Source organism: Glycine soja, chromosome 5 (genome assembly GCF_004193775.1).
Source record: "Glycine soja cultivar W05 chromosome 5, ASM419377v2, whole genome shotgun sequence".
NCBI classification, from domain to species: Eukaryota; Viridiplantae; Streptophyta; class Magnoliopsida; order Fabales; family Fabaceae; genus Glycine; species Glycine soja.
The window spans coordinates 42,750,739-42,769,956 of NC_041006.1; the positions used below are offsets into that span (position 1 = coordinate 42,750,739).

Sequence of the window (19,218 nt, forward strand, 5' to 3'; positions counted from 1 at the left end):
TCTTACAAATTAATATCTTGTAATTAGATTTGTTATAACCAAATTTATTAAAACAAATGAACAAAATATGATTCATTAATATTATAAATATGATAGAAAAAATAAATATGAAAAAAATGTAAAACAAATAACAATTTACCAAAAAGTAATAATAAGAACCTCTAAGCACTAATAGTCCTAACACTTACAATCTCAATATTAAAATAATTTTAAAAATTTTGATTGGTTATGTTTTAATCAAATCTATAAATTTAAACCCATAGTCCAACTTATACATGAATGAATTGTTTTGGTTCAGTTCGATTTTGACTCAAATATATTAATGATCCAATCCAAATTTTTCGAATCAATTTGAGTCAATTCTATTGCGAAACCATACCCATGACCAGCCCCTTTTTTGGTGGAAGGAGCAGTCACTTGTGAGAAATGTAAAAAGAGTTGAGTGTTTGCTTGAGGGAGGCAAACCGAGGATTCGAGTGTAATATCTTATAAACATAAGATATGTGAGGGTAATTTGCTCAAAGAAATATTGGACACTCCTTTTCCTTCATCCTTCACTGAACTTCTCCCTCTTTGACAGCACCGCTCCATCCTGACAACAACTGCATTTTCCTCCTTGTCATCTGCTTTTTCGAACATCGACGACAACATGGCTGGCAAAACAACATCGTCCTTTCCAGCAACTGCGAGATACGATAAAATAGAGTTGTCGACATTGCTTTTTGGCATTAGGGGTGAGAAAGGGTCGCCGATGTTGATGATGAGGTTGAATCAGATGAACAACTTTTTGTCTTTGCTCTTCGATGACAATTCCATGACTCCATTAAGATGCTTGGACTTTGAAGATTAGAGTCCCAAAACATTATTATTATTACTACTGCAAAAAAACACTCCGTGTCTCAACTTAGAAGTGATCCATATATGTAAATGAGTGTAATTTGTTTTAAAAGATGTAATTGTTGTTGGAAATTCAAATTAAATGTTATAATGATTTATAATAATTGAGGATAAAAAAGTTTTAAAAAAATATGAAAGAGATCATTTTCTTTATAACAGTTGATTAACTTTGTGGGTTTTTTTCCCTGAAAACTCTTGATTAATTGCTTACATGAAATGATGCGAAGTGAAGTATGGCCCAGCGGAATTAGACCCACTGGAGGAGTAAGTGGCGTCGGTGAGGGAGGAGTGGTTGGAGTCGGTGAAGGATGGAAGGGAAAGAATGTTGTGTAATATTTCTTTCTTAATCTATTCTAGTGCAAATATTTCTAAAATAGTCTATAGATGTTGATTTAAAATGATCCATATCCAACGCACCATGTTTATTTCCCACGTTGAAAGATCTATTCAGGTTTCCCACCCTAGACTCCATCTTCAAGTTGTTATGTTAGTGCTCAGCATCAACTTTCGGAGGAAAAGGTACATTTGTAACATAGTAAACGGTGTGAGGGAGAAGCAGAAGCAGATCAAGGTGAAAAATTGTGACTACTGTCTAACAGAACAACAGCTGGAAAATAGACCAATTTAGCGGGAAACAAAGTTAATAATCAGGATATGATTTTTATTAAATAGTAAATAGATTTACAATGTATTATACTATTGTGCATTCCTTAAAGCAAAATAAATTCTAAGAAAAGTTGGTCGATAAGTTGGTGGTGATTTTTTGTATGACATGTATCTTTTACCGGAACTAATCTTCAAGCAAAATAAAATCAGTGTAGATTTGAGTAATAGATAATTTACAAGAACCAATATAAAGAATGTGAAGTAACCTAGAAATGTTTTTTCCACCTTACCAAACATCCTATATCTTTTCTAAAATTGAATAACAAAATCGGACAATACAAAAATTAGGAAAGGTTGTACAGTCTACAATAATCGATGGATGGAAAGAGTGGTCATTGAGATGGTAGCGAAGTCTCCGCACTCTCCTGCGTCTGCGTGGTTTCAACACTGCAACTTTCCTTAGAAACTGTGCCAGCAATTCTATTTGGTGGCCAATAGCGAAATACCGATCTACCTATGATATTCTTGGCTGGCAGGGGACCCCTAACAAAATTATATTTCATTCGCAACATAGTTAGCAAGTACTCGTAGAAATAACATTACTTATCACTTAAGATAATGAATGCATTTGGATAATTAAACACAGCCATTACCACACATGGGAGTCATAGCTGTTATTGCGGTTGTCTCCCATTACAAAGACGTAGTTCTCTGGCACACGCTGCAAAACAAATATTATAAATTAAACACAAATCAACAAACAAGTAACCAAGTTATGAACAGGGTCAGAACTATCCTAGCCCAAAACAGAACACTGCAAAGCTGTAGTATGCCTCCAAGACTAAAGCTTCCTACACCCTCATAAAAATCAGATTTGGAATGTAAAAATTACATCCCTTGATTTTTATGGGGTGCAGGAAGAAACACCCTGCCTCCAATTCCTCTGTTTACTGTCCTAAGATCATACCCAACACATTGATAAACCTTCACAGGCCTAGCTCAAATTATCTTAATCAATCCTTGGAATTAAATTAGAATTTCCTTTTCAATAAAAACATTTTATTTTGTCTTCTTATCATGTGAATAATAGACACATTAGAAAACCCAATTATAAATTTAAATGTTTTTCTTTTAATTTAGTTTTTAAACTTTACTTAACACTTAGAAATACTCATACTCATACAATACATATTACATAAGATACTTGATAGTTACAGTCTCACTGAGATGTCCTTGCATTCATTCCAATGGAGGACTTGGCATATCACAGTCATGCAAGGACCAAAAGAGAGGAGGGGAAGACAACAGAGCCAAAATATTACTCCCTCCATTCCATTTTATATGAATTTTAAGGTTTTGGCACAGGTGTTAAATAATGTAATTAGTACTTTGAATTTCATAAAATATATCATGTAACTTTCTAATATACCCTTTATCTCTCTAATTAATTAGACCTTTTCTTATTTAATACCAACAACTACTCCCACTAAGGGTACTTCATGGGGGAAAAACTATTTAATGCTTCATTGGTTCTGAAAAACGACAACTAATTTGGAGCCTTTTTTTTACTAAAATATCATATGAAATGGAAAAAAGGGAGTAAAAGGTACAACTTACTGTGGGTTTCATCTCATAAGCAGGTGGTTCAAGGATGTACTCTTCATTCTTCTCAACCCCATTAACTACAAGATGCCCTTTACGAACCTGCAAATAATTCAATCAGTGATATTTAAGAGACCAAGGAGGCACTGAATCAAGCACCCCAAGAATCTGACTTAAATTATAAATTACTTACATTCATGCAAACTTTAAAGTTCCAAGACCAAGTAAAAACCAAGAACCCTAGTTAACCATACTTTTGAACTAGAAAAAAATAAACTTCCCTCTAAAAACAAGAAAACAAGCAAGTGGGAACACAAATCCATGGACAAGCAAAAGAAAAGAACAGGATCACGAATGAAAATGCAACAATTAGTTGAAGTCACTAGCCATGAGATAGAACAATGCACAGTAAAATTTGTTCATCAAGGAACTGAACAAACAATGAAAAGCCAATCATGAAATAAGAGTATGAATGCTCTAATTCAGAGATCTTACCTCCACAATATCACCTTCCTTTGCAACCATACGCTTTATAAACACATCAAAATTGCTGTATCCAACTTCTTGAAGCACCGGAGGGCTTTTAAATATCACTATGTCACTTGCACATGGTTTTCTAAAATAGTATGAAACCTGAAAACATGAAGATGTATCTTTACAATGGAGATGCATCATAACAGATAGAAAGAAAGTCTAGCTGAATGCTGATGTCAAAATCTATTAAAAGAGCATAGCTATATGTTACATGATTTGTGTCACAACTATCAAGGCCTACGGATTCATCTACTTTTTGGGAAGTAATCAAATTCAACATTAAAAATTTCTCGTCACAACAAATAGCTACAAATACAAAACTATGATCTGTAAAAAAACTAAGCCAGTAAATAATCTGTTTCAGCAAAACAAAAAATAAAAAAATAGATCATAATCCCCATAACCTTGTATATGTCTCACAATCCGCAATTTTTAGATTCACAGTTCACAAAATTTTTCAGACAATCAACATTCCAATCACTAGCACTCACAAAGATAAGAAACTTAAAGATTTCATGAAAAAAAATCAGTTAATCATTTGAAAAGTAGTGAACAAAAACCTCAACTCGTATGTTTCCAGTGCCTGACAGACAGCTTTCCCAAACATTACAGAAAAGCACCAAACTGTTATCATATTCCAAGAAATAGCTGAAGTTTTCACATGAAGATGTATCTTCAATTCTTCACATGGTGACGCATCATATATCATAGCCATATCCACACACAAGATGTTGTCTCGACACGTTATTTTATTTTCTTTGGTGGAGTAGTTACTTTCAACATTGAGCAAATCTCATTATATTTCAAAACTAAAGTGAGAAGAGTGTAGTACTTTCAGTTTCAGAGGATAAAGTGTATAAGAAACTTAGAATTTATTTAATAAATAAAAGTAAAATTAGAAGAAGGTAAATGAAGAAAAAAGGTACCTTCTCAGCAATAATTTGATCTCCAACATCCAATGTAGGATACATTGACAGCGAAGGAATGAACCTCGGCTCCGCCACGAATGATCGAAACGCAAGCGAAATTGCGAGAGCCGCAAGCACCGTTTTTGCGTCATCAGAAGTGAAATTCAACCACTCCGACAAGGGACCTTCTTCCTTCTCCGCATCCCGGTCACCCCCACCCCCACCGTCGCCGCCGCCTCCGCCACCACTGTCGTCGGACTTGAGCACCGCCTTGAAGTCCTCGCCGGAATCTCTGAGGGCTTTGCAGAGGATTCTACGGTGAAAAGTTGCAGTGCTTTTGCCGAGGGGACGGTGACAGAGTGGCGGTAAGCGGAAATTGAAGAAATTGGGTTGGCTCAATTTAGGGTTTTGAAGCCATGGGAGTGATGGGATGACGGAGAGAGAAGGCATGTCGTCCTAATTAGAGTTGGATAATTTGAGCTAGCAAACTCTGCTAACAAAGAAAGAAAGAAAAAAAAAAATCACAAAATCTTCTAGTGATTGCTTTGCTTGATGGTGGTCTTTTATTACTTACTTCCCAATGTGGATTGTGTTTTCGTTTAATCAAGTTTTTCATGGATTATGGAAAATACTTATAATTTTAAACGAATTTTGAAAAAAAGTATTATTGTTAAATTATATATTATAATGAAAGTAAAATTATATATTAAAAAAGCATTGTTGATTTAAACGGAAGAATATCAAGTAGAATTTAGGGTAAATAATTATTTTTATTTTTGAATGAATAAATTTGTATGTAGAGATAAAAATTATTATTTACTCAAAAATATAATTTAATCTTTATTTTTTTTTTCATTTTGTTAATCGTTGCAAATATAATAAAGACTTAAAAAGCAAAATAAGCGTAGATAGAACAAACATAATAATAATGGTAAGCATAATATTAATTAATAAACATAATATTGGTTAATAATATTCATTTATTTATTTATTGTAATGTTATGTTTGGATAAATAACTATTTTTATCTTAAAATACCATGTAAGCTTCTTTATTAAGGGATGAAAAAAATTTGTTGTAGGACTAAAATTTGAATTTTTATCTTCTAAGGATGAACATTCGAGAACAGGAATAATTATTTATCATAGAATTTTTTATTCTTTCTCATCATGGTTATATTTTTAACATTTATGTTTGTGAAAAATAATGTGCAGACACCTTTGAAACTCTGCCATACTTTTTATGTGCTATACTAGTGGTCTAGGATATGGCCATCTACGATTTTGCTACCTGTTGAAGTGACGTCAAACCACTTTGGGCATCATAAAGGTTATGCTCTTGGAATTTCATTTGGAGTTCATGACATCCAACAAGTGCAAGTTACTAATGGCTACTTGTGCTTGTGTATTGAGAATGCAATTAAACCTTGAATTTAATAATGGTCCCTTCTCATTTGTAAAGTAAGTAAGCATGTTGGTCTCGTGCAATTTCATTTAATTGATATGATTCTATGCTTTTCAGTGTTTTCCTTACAAGTACTATTTATAAAAGTATGATACTCCAACAATGTTCAGTGTACACAACAATACAAAACGAATTTTGTAGTGATGCAGGATGCACATTTCATTGGCTAGTGAGCACTGAATACGAATAGCAGCAGTTCAACAAATTGAAATTACACCAGCATTTTGTCAAAATTGTAAGCGTATGTTCTGATTTCTGAAGTCCATGAATGGTATCTACAGTTTTTTCCACCTGAACTCATTGGCATGGTGTGCTGTCATGAAAGCAAACAAATCTATTTAGACAGGATTTGTGTTTCATCACTAATCAATTTGTGATCATCACAATGGTCAGTCACCTCAACAAAGTATTGACACTACTCTGCAACAGTCAAGGAATGGCCTAACAACCTGATTTTGAATCTGCTGACTACTTACAATCAGTGGTTGCACTCCATATGAACTTCTTGTGCGAACAAAAAACATGGAAGTAGTAACATTCCGCATGTTGTCAGACAGTTTGACTACCATTCGGCTTCTTATGTTTCCATTGGTTGTTCTTTCTGGATGAGCCACCACTACATCAGGTATTTGAAGCAGATTAGAGGGAGAAGCACTGAGTTTCTGTTTCTTATAAATACTCTCCAAGCTTTGCACTGGCATCTTGTCACTATCAAATTCTTGATCTAGCTCAGATTCTTCTTCTGAACCATTAAGAATTCTGTTGGCTTCTTTGAATAAACCAATGGCACGCCAAGCATCAGCCACCAGTTGCATAGTTGACATTTCAGGGACAACACCTCTCTCTTCCATAGTACTAAGTATCTCTTCTGCTTTCCATGGTTGTTTTGCTTCTCCATATCCCCATATTAATGTTTCATAAGTTTTCAAATTTGGGGAAGTTCCCATTTCATGCATTTTCTCACAAAGGCTAAATGCACGATCCATTTTGCCTGCGGCACACCATCCACTGATGATGGTAGTGAAGATCACCACGTTTGTTTGTACACCATATTTGCTCATAGAAGTCAGAAGAGACTCGGCTTTTCGTGGCTGTCCCGCACGCACATAGCCTTTTGCAAGGATGCTATATGCGTGGATGTCAGGTTCTATACCGGCCTTCACCATGTCGTTGAATATCTCCTCACAATTGTCCATAAGCCCTGCTGAACTCCATGCATTCATGATGGTGCTAAAGGTTACTACATCTGGTTTGATCCCAAATTCTTCCATCAATGTCAGTGCCTGAACAATTTTCATCTGTAAGTTACTATCACAATACTAGATACTGAATAATTACAGACCAACAGAATAGAAGCACAAAATGACAAAATAAACATGCAGCAAACGGTTCTTGGAGTATTTTCAATGTGTCAACAAACTGGAGGGAAAGGCATGCAAGAAAATATTGATCTCATGAGAAGTTTAAGATATCAGATCTCACCTCATCTACTCCATTTGTGTCTGTAGCGTCTAGATATCCTTTGATAAGAGAGTTGAAAACTACTGGATTTGGATGCACACCAAGCTCCTTCATTCTGTATAGAAACCTCAAGGCTTCTGTCATATTGCCTTCCTTGCAATAACCACTTATTATGATACCACAAGTTCGTTCATTAGGTTTCACTTTGTTGTACTGCATTTTCAATATTAGTCTTTCAGCCTTCTCTGTCTCACCATTCTGAGCATATGCCCTTGCCATCGTGTTGTATGTTACGACATCAGGCTGAATGCCAGAAGCCACCATTTTATGCAAGACATTCCATGCTTCTTCCAGTTTCTTCTTGGTACACCAGGCTTGGATGAGAATATTATATGTTCTATCATTGGGTTTCACATTTTCATCCTGACCCATCATCTCTAGCAATTTCATAGACTCATAAGGCCTACCAACAATCCCAAATCCTTTAATGAGTGTATTATAAGTACTAGTTGTTGGTTTACATCCATACTCCTTCATTTTCTGAAAGATTTTCATGGCCTCATCTACCTTGCCAGAATCAGAAAAGGCATTGATCATGGCATTGAGAAGTATTGAATCAGGCTTCATCCCATTGTCTGCGACTTTAGAAAGAAGTGCAGGAATAGACTTGAAACGCTTTTGGCGGGTTAGGGCAGCCACAAGAGTTGTGTATGTTATGAGAGTTGGCTTATGCCCTTCTTCAGTCAAATTGTGGAAGACGGCCTGAGCTTCATGTGGCTTCCCTTTTCCAATCAAAGCATTCATCAGTTTTGTTCTTGCATGAACTGTTTGACAACTGTTGTTTCCCCTACAGATCAGGCAGTGGGATTGATCGCATCTCTCTTGTGGAGTAGAGCTTAATTTTGGTTTGTTCTTCTTGTACTGCTGCTGTTTCAGAACCTGATGTCAAACTCTATCAATCTTATGGGCCATTTTGGTAACGAATTCAATTGAATGGCAGTCAGAAAATTCTCATTCAGATTATTAATATAATTCAATGTAGTCTAGTCCACTCCCTATTAGTTTTGAATGCCACATATTTCTCGGGGTGCAACTTATATATTTGTTGCATAACTTCACTTGATACCAATTGATTTTAAGCTGAAATATAACAGATAGCTTAAACAGACATAAAGTTCAAGCAAATGAAAGAGTAATCATTTAATGAAAGAGTGCATCTTATAAGTCTAAGTCGGACAAGTGCACAAAATGATTTACCAGAAGAACATATATTATTATACTAAACAAAAGCCAAACTAACATACATTAATTATAGGCAAAATTATAAAATTGGTCCCCCACTTTATCTCCAATTACGGATTTGGTCCCCCTATAATTTAATTCACAAATTTGGTCCCCCAGTTTTATAAATTTCTGCAAAATTGATCCTGGAAGCCCGATTTAGACGTTGACCGTTGACTGTCACGTGTCAACGTTTGAGTGATTCCCCGTAAAGACTTCATTTTTTAGGTAAAATTACACTTTTGGTCCATCAGTTTTACTCCAATTTCGATTTTGGTCCCCCTATAGTTTAATTCACACATTTGGTCCCCCAGTTTTATAAATCTCTTTATAAATTATTCCTGCAAAATTGATCTTTTGAATGGTTTAGTCACTGGTGCTAGAGACATGGTAGGTCTTGATAAATCTCGCACTTCTTTTTCATCGCAAGTTTTTCACTCACTTGGAACCCAGAGAAAAATAACTTTTTGTCTCTCTCCCACTTTCGGGGTTGTTCAACTTGGGAAAGTGGCGCATGAATCCTTACCTGTCTGAAATTTTCAGATCTCTTACTTTAAAAATAACTCCCTCTTTTTTTTTTTTTTCTTTTTTTGCTCCCTCATGTGATATTATGTGTATACGACTGTTTAAGTGGCCTATGTATGACAATGATATTTTTGTTTGAAATTTGAAATACAACTTCTCCTGTAATGAAATTTGTTTGAATTTATAAAGGAATTTATAAAACTGGGAGACCAAATGTGTGAATTAAATTATAAGGGGACCAAAATCGAAATTGGAGTAAAACTGGGAAACCAAAAATGTAATTTTACCTACAAAAAATGAAGCCTTTACAGGGAGCCACTCAGACGTTGACACGTGGCATTGACACATGACAGTCAACATCTGAGGTTAACGGTCAACGTCTAAATCGGGCTTCCAGGACCAATTTTGCAAGAATTTATAAAATTGGGGGACCAAATTTGTGAATTAAATTATAAGAAAACCAAATTTGTGAATTAAATTATAGGGAAACCAAATCCGAAATTGGAGATAAACTGGGGGACCAAAAGTGCAATTTTACCTTAATTATATAAACATCAGCTTAGTCTAACATAACATAGCAATTCAAGAAGCTAACTAAATGTCTAAACCAATTTTTCCTTAATTTAGATGTGTTAAAAAATTTGATAAAAATTAGGGAAGATTTTTCTTCACACTCTGCATGTTAGGAAGCTACAATCTAGTCCTACTAAAATCTAAGAATTCAAGAATGATTAGCGCATAGCTAGAGATTTTTGAGAAAGCAATAGATTTCTAACTGGTCAAAATCATAGGAAGATTAAGGATAATTGAAGTCATAACTAATGCAATTAACAGCACACATTATTTTCGAACATCATCATGAAAAAAAAATCAAGTAGTTCACAATACCATGACTGATAAATCTTTTGCGCTTTCATTACTCATGAGGGCTCCCTTCTTGCTGCTATCCATGACTGATGAGTAGACCTGATCTGATTCTCAGAAATCTATGGTGATTCTTGACTGCTTCTGATAGCCTCAGCAAGCTACCATTCAAGCCAGAATCAGATTCTGGCTACAAGACCTAGCCAGAGTGCTGGCTCTTATACTGGCACATGATAACGGAGATGCCTCATCCTGGATTATTTTCTATCAAGAACACACAAGAGAATCAACTAGAGAAGGTTCTCATGATTCATGAACTAGCGTTTTCAAAAACACAATGATGAACAAAATGAAGCATGGCATTAATCCAGAAATTGAGATTAGTAGAAATAAATGCTATCTAGTTGCTCAATAGAGAGTCCAATTGAGATAGAGTACTAGTGCTAAGGTTTACTTTTGTATGGTCAAGGGCAAATCTATGCTGTTTAGAGAAAATGGAACAACTATAGCTTAAAATCCATACACAAGCTGACAAACCCCACACTCAGTCACATTTGCTCCAGAAATCTTCATTTTATCAACAAACTAGTGCACAAAATCTAATCCATAAATAAACAGTCAAGAAGAAAATCCATAACTCAAACATTATGTTTGGGGTGAGAACTTTAGAAGCTGAACGTGGAATTGGATCGTGGGAATTTGCTATCTACATATATAGCAACAATAATACAGAAGGAACAAACAATCACCCAATTGTAACTCACAAAGCAAACAGTTGAAATATCAATTAGATGATCACGTCGTCAGCTTTCAGCATTAAAAGTAAAAGCCAGGCAGTGAAATGAAAAAAATAAACATTATGATGACTCAGAAGTAAACTATGGTGCATGCAGCATAGTTGATGGTGTTGTTCATAATAGTTAGGAAATTACAAGCTTGAAGGAAAGGAAATGGTACCTTAGTTTAGCTTTAGCAGTTGAGAAGCTTATGGTCTGCCTAGTTAGCAATGAAGTTGTGTTACATAGTTAGCAGAAGAAGATCCAATTGGACTTTAGTGGTTTTTCGTGTGTGTGGTATACACTGGAGATTCTTATCCACAAATATTTATCGTAATAAGATTTCGGGGTACTTTTTTGAGGCTGACATGGGAAAAAGACAAAGATCACTCGAGGAGTGGATTAGGCCACGCCAGCATTCTATTGGCAGGATCAAAATTTACCCTTTAGACTTCCAGATTCTCAATTTCAAACCCCCACCTTCCAGATTCTCAATTTCAAACTTCCCCTTTAGACTTCATTCACCCTGGTGTTACTTTTTTTTTTTTATTCATTGATAATAATATTTGGAAGAACTAAGAAGGCTTAATTGTTGTTACATTGATTAATGAATACAATGTTATCGTCAGAAATATTTCTGAAGTGTTTAACGATACCTGGCTTGTTTTTTTGTTATTATTTTCTTTTATCAGTTTTGACCGTAGATGACCAAATAATAATGTTGGCTAAGATTATTTTACACACGTGAACCGTTTATACAAGACTATCGATACACTAAAACATCTTTTTATTTTAAATTTTAAACATTCAACGTGACACCTCTCATTTTTTTTTCTTTCTATTTACATTATAAATTTTATAATATTTATATCTTTTTCTCTTTATCAAAAAAAAAATTCATCTTTACCGTTTTTTTTCATTTTAAACTCTCTTTCTCTTTGTCTTTTGTGTGGTTGTTGCGATAAATGAGAATTTATTCTTTTTTACAACATTTTTCCTTAAATACCCTTCTAATTAAAATTATTTTCATTGCATTAAGTAAGTAGTAACCCCTTTCTCTTTTTCCGGAGATACTACTGATAAGTGCTTCGATCTTTGAGGTTAGACCATCGCCCATAACAAAGTCACATGCGTAAGCAAGGGAGAATAATTTGAAATTAAAAATAAATGGGAAGGGTATTTTAGGGAAAATGTTGTAAAAAAAGAAGTATATTTATTAAATAGGGGAGGTATAATTATCCTTTGGATAATTGAGAAGGTAGTGATGGCAAGCCCAAGCCCAACAGCAATTGGCATAAAGTCCAAAAATCTGCAACATTTTCTATCTGTAGAGTGTAGATAGACAGTGTTTTAAAAAAACAAACTTCATCGGCTAAGTAACATGTATGGTGGTTGGTTACTAAGAAATAAGAGAGAAAATGAGAAATTTTTTATAATTATGAGTTTTACGTATTTTTTCTACTTTAATTTGAATATATTGTTTCTTAAGTCTTTTTTATTCTTTTCTCTTCCAGACAATGATGATGAAGATGTGGAACTGATACCAGAATAGCCTTTCTGTTCATCCAGTTAAGACCCAAGCTATTAGTTCTGCCATTCTCTGGGGTGTTGGAGACCTTTCAGCTCAGTACATTACTCATTCAGCTGCTCCAAAAAAACCACTTCAACTATCTGTATGTAACAACCCATTTCCCTTTCTCATGACTCATATAACTAACCCCATTTTTTATTATATCATTTTTCTGTCTAACCACTGCTTTCTGACTCTAGGATTGTTGTTATGCTAACATATACTGCAATGTTGAAGTGTCAATTTCTTGTGTGATAACATGGTTTGCATTTCTAAAGGTGGCATTTTTTTTTGTTTGTATTTTTAATGGAAAATGGAAGCTGATTTTAACGAAAATATATATTCCATCAATACCTAAAGAATCCTTTTATGTAAGAACCTTTAAGTTCAAGTGATACGCATCACACTTTTGATTTCCAGCTTTTATTGATTTTGAATTTTGATATATCTCTTGGCGGTTTCAGCAATTTGCCTTGCTGGTAAGTTAAGTTGGCATGTGCAACTTTTTGATTGATTGAAGCTAGTTGATTTTGATTTATTGATTATGGACAAGTTTCTTGGCAACCTAAGATAATATATTGGTGTGGTAGGATTCAGATGCTAAATTTACGATCAACTGGAACCGCTTGGCTGTTACAAGTATGTTTGGATTCGGTTTTGTTGGATCAGTTGGGCACTTCTGGTATGTGAATTCTATCTTGTTCAGTTTATTTACCAGTTTTCAGCTTTCAGTACTTCCTACTTATCAAATCATGTCTTCATATGGCAGAGTTACTATCACATAATTCACCTGTAAAGAAATTCTTCAATAACATATATCATAGAGATAGATTTTAATTTGCGAAGTAATGGCACAAGTATGATTTTTATGTGGGGAGTGGGGACTTTGTAAATCAGTTCGTTACAACATGAGATTGCGTCCAATTTTTTAGACATATCATATAGGGCTTTTGACTAGTAATTTTTCTGCAACTTTTGGGACATATCATATAGTACTTTTTTGACTTGTAATTTCAAAAGTGAAGAGTGCAGGCAAAAATACTAAATGAGGTTTCTTTTACAAATTATTGATTTAGATGAGTCTGTTTTGAAATTATTTATTTCATGGGTGTCTTTTTATACTACAAGGTGCTTCTCCGTTGGGCGCGTTTCCCGAAATGGCGACCCGTGACATGAGTTAGGAAGTGGTGACCTGTCAAGCGCGACTAGTCGTGATGGTCTGCCAGACACGACCACACGTGCTGGTCCGTTAGGCACTTCCTTCTGGACACTTTAACGTTTCGATCTTATTGTGCAATGCTTTTAAAATAAATAAAAATAAATAACGATAATGTGAATGACACATAAATATGTTAAAGAATCGGCATTTATTTGTAACGTCTATGTAAATTTTGGCTATTAAAAAAATATACCAACAACATCAATAAAATTATGAGCTTAACTAATAATAATAATAATAATAATGTGGTGGACATAAAAACTACTGCAATAAATAATTATTGTCATCAACAAACAAATATAACATATATAAACACAACATAATTATAACTAAATATTAAATTATTAAGTTACAATAAATTACTATTTATCACACAAAAAATATAAACAAAGTTACAATAAATTTATCGTCCGTGTCAATTTGTTTATGCACCTACAAAATATAATCATTATTACCATCAACAGAATAAATATTAAATAATGCTATAATATATCGAAGATAAAAATATTTACTAGTTTTGAGCAAAATTTTTAACCCGTATAAAGCACTTCAACAATGATACATACAACAGCAAGGAGTGAGACTCACCTGAGTGTAAATCACTTCAACGATTTCGTCGTGCAAATCAAACGAAGGAGGAAGAGGGGTTTTATAGGGAGGCGTGGAAGGAAGTGTCTGGCAGACCAGCATGTGTGGTCGCGCCTGACAGGCCACCATGTCTGGTCGCGCCTGGCAGGCCACCACTTCCTAACCCATGTCACGTGTCGCCATTTCGGGGAACGCGCTCAACGGAGAAGCACCTTGTAGTATAAAAAGAGACTCACGAGGTAAATAATTTCAAAACAGACCCATTTAGGTAAATAATTTGTAAAAGAAACCCCATTTGATATTTTTGTCGGGGAGTGCATTGAGATAGCTTTCAAGTTGACTTGCTTTAGGATTTTAAGATTGAAAAATGACATTCATTTCACTAACAAGCTTAAAGAATAAATGACAGTTCTGCTGAAGTAATTATAGGCCAAGTTATAATTCCTGCTGCTAAAGTAGTTGTACTCACTTGGAACCAACTTTCATGTCTTGTAGGTATGAAGGCTTGGACAAATTTATAAGGTTCAAGCTTCAACTAATGCCAAAGTCTGTGCGATCCGTGGGCACTAAAGTGGCAATGGATGGCATAATTTTTGGACCTTTACATTTGTTTGTCTTCTTTACTTACATGGGATTATGTGCTGGCAAGAATCTTCCTCAAGTGAAGGAAGACTTGAAGAGGAATTATGTCCCAGCCCTGATTTTAGAAGGTGGCGTGTGGCCAGTTGTGCAGGTTTTTAATTTTTGGTATGTTCCTGTGAAATACCAGCTTCTCTATGTAAACTTCTACTTGCTGGATCGTGCTTTTCTGTCATGGTTGGAGCAACAGAAGGATGCACCCTGGAAAAAATTGTTTGCATCATTTCATTCTACGAACGAAAAAGGAGGTCATCGATGTGGAGGAGGTTGATGAAATAACAAAAATTGATTGCTTAAAGCTTTTGAGTATTTTTATTTTATTTTATGTTTTCCAAGTTGTAATAGATATATTGAAGATAGATATTTTGCTTTGTTTGTTGTTGTTGTTGTTGAGTCTAATTATCTTGAACTGTAAGCATGCTAAGAAATTATCTCCGTGCTACTAGTTGAGTGCTGCAATTATTAGCATATAGTGGAAGCAAAGATAGATATAATATGATAAAGTCTATAATTTTTGTTTCCTTGTTGCACTGAAATGTTGGGTGGACGAGGGTCAATGATCTCTCTTTTCATTCACAAATAATACGTACTACAGAATTATTGTCTTCAGTACACTATACACTTTAAGGTGCCATAGCCCATGTTCCAGGAATAACGTAAAAGATAGCAAAGTCATCTGCGGGCACTAAATACGTATTAAGTGTTTTTTTTTTTCAACAAAAAAGGCAGTAGCTTAAAGGAGATTGACGTTCTTAGTGAAGATGAGGCACAGAGTCTAAATGTAAGCTTAAGTCATTGTTTAACGTGGTGATTTTGATAGCAAAAAATGATCAAAGAGGTGTGTTTTTTTTGTAGAAGAGAGTGAGGCCCATAAATTGCATTACTATTTTGCTTGGTGAGACATCCAATTAGATGCATTTTGGAAAAGGTTGGAACAGTTGATAGATTAATTTCACATGTATTATAATCACTAATGAGAACATAAAGTTGAGGATACACCGTTGGAAGATGCTCTCCCGATTAAGTAGGTGTCTCATAGGAAGGGTTGTTTTAAAAAAAAATCTCATCAATATATACTACAGTGATAATTAAAATAATCCAACTGTAAGTTTTAATAAACAAAAAAATCTATTTATTAGTTCCTAGACACTAATTAACAAAACCTTTAAACCAAACAAAAAAATACAAAAATCTCTGTTTTGCTTTCTGCGCTCTACTTGGACGAGTTTGGGAGTTAACGGGATCGTTTGGGATGGCCGTGTCCTTGTCTGGGTTGGGCCTGGGGCTCCAAAATTCTGGAAGAGTCAAGTTTAAAGCCTTTGTGGACGATAGTGTTCAGCATTGTCACTGTTTGTGCCAATGTTTTTTTATTGGGCTTGGGCCCATCACATGGGTCTATTCGTCAGAGATTTTTCCGTTAAGGCTTCGAGCCCAAGGGTCGAGTCTTGTGATTTCTGGGAAAGGGTTGGTGAGTGGGGTGGTGTCTATGACATTCTTGACTATTTCGAAGAAGATAACGTTTGGAGGGGTGTTTTTTGTGATGATGATGACTACGACTTTCTTTTATGTGTTTATGCCGGAGACCAAAGGCAAAACATTGGAAGAAATGGAAACACTATTTGAGGATAGTGATTGCCTAGTGGAAGTTGTTTTGGATAGTGATTTGCCTAGTTCAGGTACGTGTTATTGTGTTTACGACTTGAGGCATTGAGGCAAGTGGCATTTACGAAATTGTGCTTAATGCTAGCAAATTTACTTTTTTACCAAAGCAGATGTACTAGGCATCGAAGCAAGTAGTTTTTTACGAAAACATTATATTATCCGTATGATAAATCAATATAACATTTTTGCAATTGTCAAACAAATTATTATCAACTAATTGAAATTAACTCTAAATATAACTTTAAAATATTTATTACACGAATCAATAGTATTTTCATACCTTACAATTAATTAGCAATTAGTTAATAGTGATTTAAATAAGTTTTTGTATTTTTTTTATCTTTCTTCATTATATTCATCATCTCATCTCAAAATTCTCTCTTTTAGCCGTATAATTTTCAACAAAATTTTATGAACATATTATTTATTTGTTCATAATTGTGCTCGAATAAGTAATACTTATGTGGCATTCAAAGGGATCATATATAAAGCCCATCGTATGTTTGATTTAGAGAATAAAAAAAACGAAAAAAAAAATAGAAAAGGAGTGAAAAATAATTTGAGATTGTTGGGTAATAAAGATAATAAAAGAAAACAAAGGTAAATTTTCATTTTCTCTTATTTAGTTGATAAAAAGTGAAAGGAAAGAAAGTAAAGTAGATATATGTGTAAAATAACATAAATATTCATGTTTAAAAAATGAAAGGTAATAAATAATCTTTTCATAACTTTTTTAGAAAATACATTTTATACAAAAGGTTTTTTGATAAAAAGTGAAAGGGAAGAAAACAGACATATTTATAAAATAAAATAAATACCCCTATTTAAAAAAATGAAAGGCAATAGTTAATCTTTTTATAATTTTTTAAGAAAATATTTTTTACACAAGAGGTTTTTTTTATAGTGTAGAATAAATAAAATGAAATAAATTATAGTGTAAAATCAAATGAAATAAGTTTTAAAAAATAATTTCCGTTAAATAAAATTCAATTTTTTTAGATGATAACGTTTAATAAATGATATTTTAATCATAGTTTCATTAGTTAAATACCAAAATATTAACACCATAATAACATTCACCCATGCTGTGAATAAAATTGTAAAAAATAACCGTGGAGTTTATTAAAAATATTGCAAGTCCGATAAAAAAAAATAACACTCCAAAAATAACCATTAAAAAAATAGTACAAGAAAAGCACAATGTCTTCACTAACAAAGTCTAGTATAGTTAGCAAATAATTGAATTGGTTAAGCAATATTTGATGAAATAGATAAAACTCACTTTAATAAATTCTATCCATTTGTTAAGATATATATTCAGTGGGGAAAAAACACACACACACACAACGCCTTCTTTTAGATTAGTTTTTTTGTGTGGGATTCGTACCTTTCTTTTCTTTCCTCAATCTTCTATGTGCATTTTAAATTGGGGAAATGATTAATATTTGCTTCTTTATATTCTTTCTTCAATCTTAATTTCTAATGTCTTTCATGAAAAACTAACCAAAGGGTGAAGGGAGGTAGTGTCATTTCACACTAGTATTTTTTATTTTTTACAAAACTAAGAAACAAAGTTTTTTAAAAGAAAAAAAAATGAGATTTTCTCTCGATTAAAGCTTATATAAGTAATGTTTTTTTAGTAGGACGTAAGAGAGAGAAAAAAAATTCTCAATACTAACATAAGAAAAAACTTAGAAGAATGCTAGCGATAGTTTCTTTTGATATTGTTTATGATTGGTTAGAATTTATTTAAAATATTAATTTTAATAGATTTTATTTCTCATTTGATATAAATCAGAATCATTAAATAAAAAATAAAACCTATAAAAATGGTGTTTTCCAATAAATACTAATCAATTAATTATAGATAGAATCTTAGAAGGAGAGTGTAAAAGAGAAAGAAATTGGCAAACAATCGGATAAATAAAAATAAGAAAGAGGAAAATAAGTAAATCAAAATAAAAGAAACAAAGATGAGACAATCACAAATAGTAGGACAATTAATGAGATCGATGGATGAATGTCTTTTTAAGGAACTATAGAGATTGAATTGATATAGAGATTGAATTGAAATAAGAAGCACATGAATTATGGATTATTCAAACAATAATATTATAAAAAGACAAATGTTGACCGTGTTGAGAAGTGAAAAATTATACTGTATATGATTTTTTTTTTGGGTTTTTGTAATTCACACAATAAATACTATTTTCTTTTTAATTTTTTAATTAATATCCTAAAAACACTAATTAACCATAACCTCCTTAAAAATCAATTATATCATCATGTAAAATTCATCATAGGTAGAGCCGCTATGCATTTCTTCACCATTTCTTACCATTTTTGTTTGGAAACAAATTCAAGGGACATACCACTTTTTTTTCCAGGTTATGTCCTTGGTAACAAACAAACTCATATTTGTTGTTGCCTCCTATTTCCTCGCACCCCATTTTGCCATCTCTTTGCTATCAAACACATCATTATATATTTATTCGAGAATGAACAACACGCGAGGTAAAAGTAAATTCACAAAAGGATGTTAAAAAAATACAAAAGAAAATGTCAACAAAAAGGCATATCACGTAATAACTTCAAAATGAAATTACCAAGTTTGTAAGCCAGC

The 19,218-nt window shown here is 33.5% G+C and overlaps 2 protein-coding genes and 1 pseudogene across 4 annotated transcripts; 1 reads left to right on the forward strand and 2 right to left on the reverse strand.

Moving 5' to 3' along the window:
• Nucleotides 1-1,646: 1,646 nt before the first annotated feature.
• LOC114413582 (chloroplast processing peptidase-like) lies at nt 1,647-5,097 on the reverse strand. Its single transcript, XM_028378049.1, has 5 exons — nt 4,566-5,097; nt 3,601-3,738; nt 3,121-3,207; nt 2,157-2,224; nt 1,647-2,046 (listed from the first exon to the last, which is right to left on the reverse strand). The coding sequence occupies exons 1-5, from the start codon at nt 4,995-4,997 to the stop codon at nt 1,896-1,898; spliced, it is 876 nt and encodes a 291-aa protein (XP_028233850.1). The 5' UTR covers nt 4,998-5,097; the 3' UTR covers nt 1,647-1,895.
• Nucleotides 5,098-6,019: 922 nt separating this feature from the next.
• LOC114413583 (pentatricopeptide repeat-containing protein At5g21222-like) lies at nt 6,020-11,225 on the reverse strand. Of its 3 annotated transcripts, none has more exons than XM_028378052.1 (4): nt 11,099-11,225; nt 10,166-10,405; nt 7,493-8,395; nt 6,020-7,293 (listed from the first exon to the last, which is right to left on the reverse strand). In XM_028378052.1, the coding sequence occupies exons 2-4, from the start codon at nt 10,226-10,228 to the stop codon at nt 6,409-6,411; spliced, it is 1,851 nt and encodes a 616-aa protein (XP_028233853.1). In that variant the 5' UTR covers nt 10,229-10,405; nt 11,099-11,225; the 3' UTR covers nt 6,020-6,408. The 3 variants fall into 3 exon arrangements, with proteins under 3 accessions (XP_028233853.1, XP_028233852.1, XP_028233851.1); XM_028378051.1 differs by having other exon boundaries at nt 7,493-8,398; XM_028378050.1 differs by having other exon boundaries at nt 7,493-8,410.
• A 1,212-nt stretch (nt 11,226-12,437) lies between these two features.
• LOC114411582 lies at nt 12,438-15,463 on the forward strand (annotated as a pseudogene).
• The last annotated feature ends 3,755 nt before the right edge of the window (nt 15,464-19,218 follow it).

Excerpts from the sequence above, each read along its gene's own strand:
- LOC114413582 (XM_028378049.1), bottom strand. The coding sequence starts at position 4,997 with ATGCCTTCTCTCTCCGTCATCCCATCACTCCCATGGCTTCAAAACCCT. Across the intron at positions 2,225-3,120 it reads CTTATGAGATGAAACCCACA|CGTGTGCCAGAGAACTACGT; the intron begins GTAAGTTGTACC and ends TTTGTTTTGCAG. Across the intron at positions 2,047-2,156 it reads AGCTATGACTCCCATGTGTG|GGGTCCCCTGCCAGCCAAGA; the intron begins GTAATGGCTGTG and ends TAATTTTGTTAG.
- LOC114413583 (XM_028378050.1), bottom strand. The coding sequence starts at position 10,228 with ATGGATAGCAGCAAGAAGGGAGCCCTCATGAGTAATGAAAGCGCAAAA. Across the intron at positions 8,411-10,165 it reads CAAAAGATTTATCAGTCATG|GTTCTGAAACAGCAGCAGTA; the intron begins GTATTGTGAACT and ends GTTTGACATCAG. Across the intron at positions 7,294-7,492 it reads ACACAAATGGAGTAGATGAG|GCACTGACATTGATGGAAGA; the intron begins GTGAGATCTGAT and ends AAAATTGTTCAG.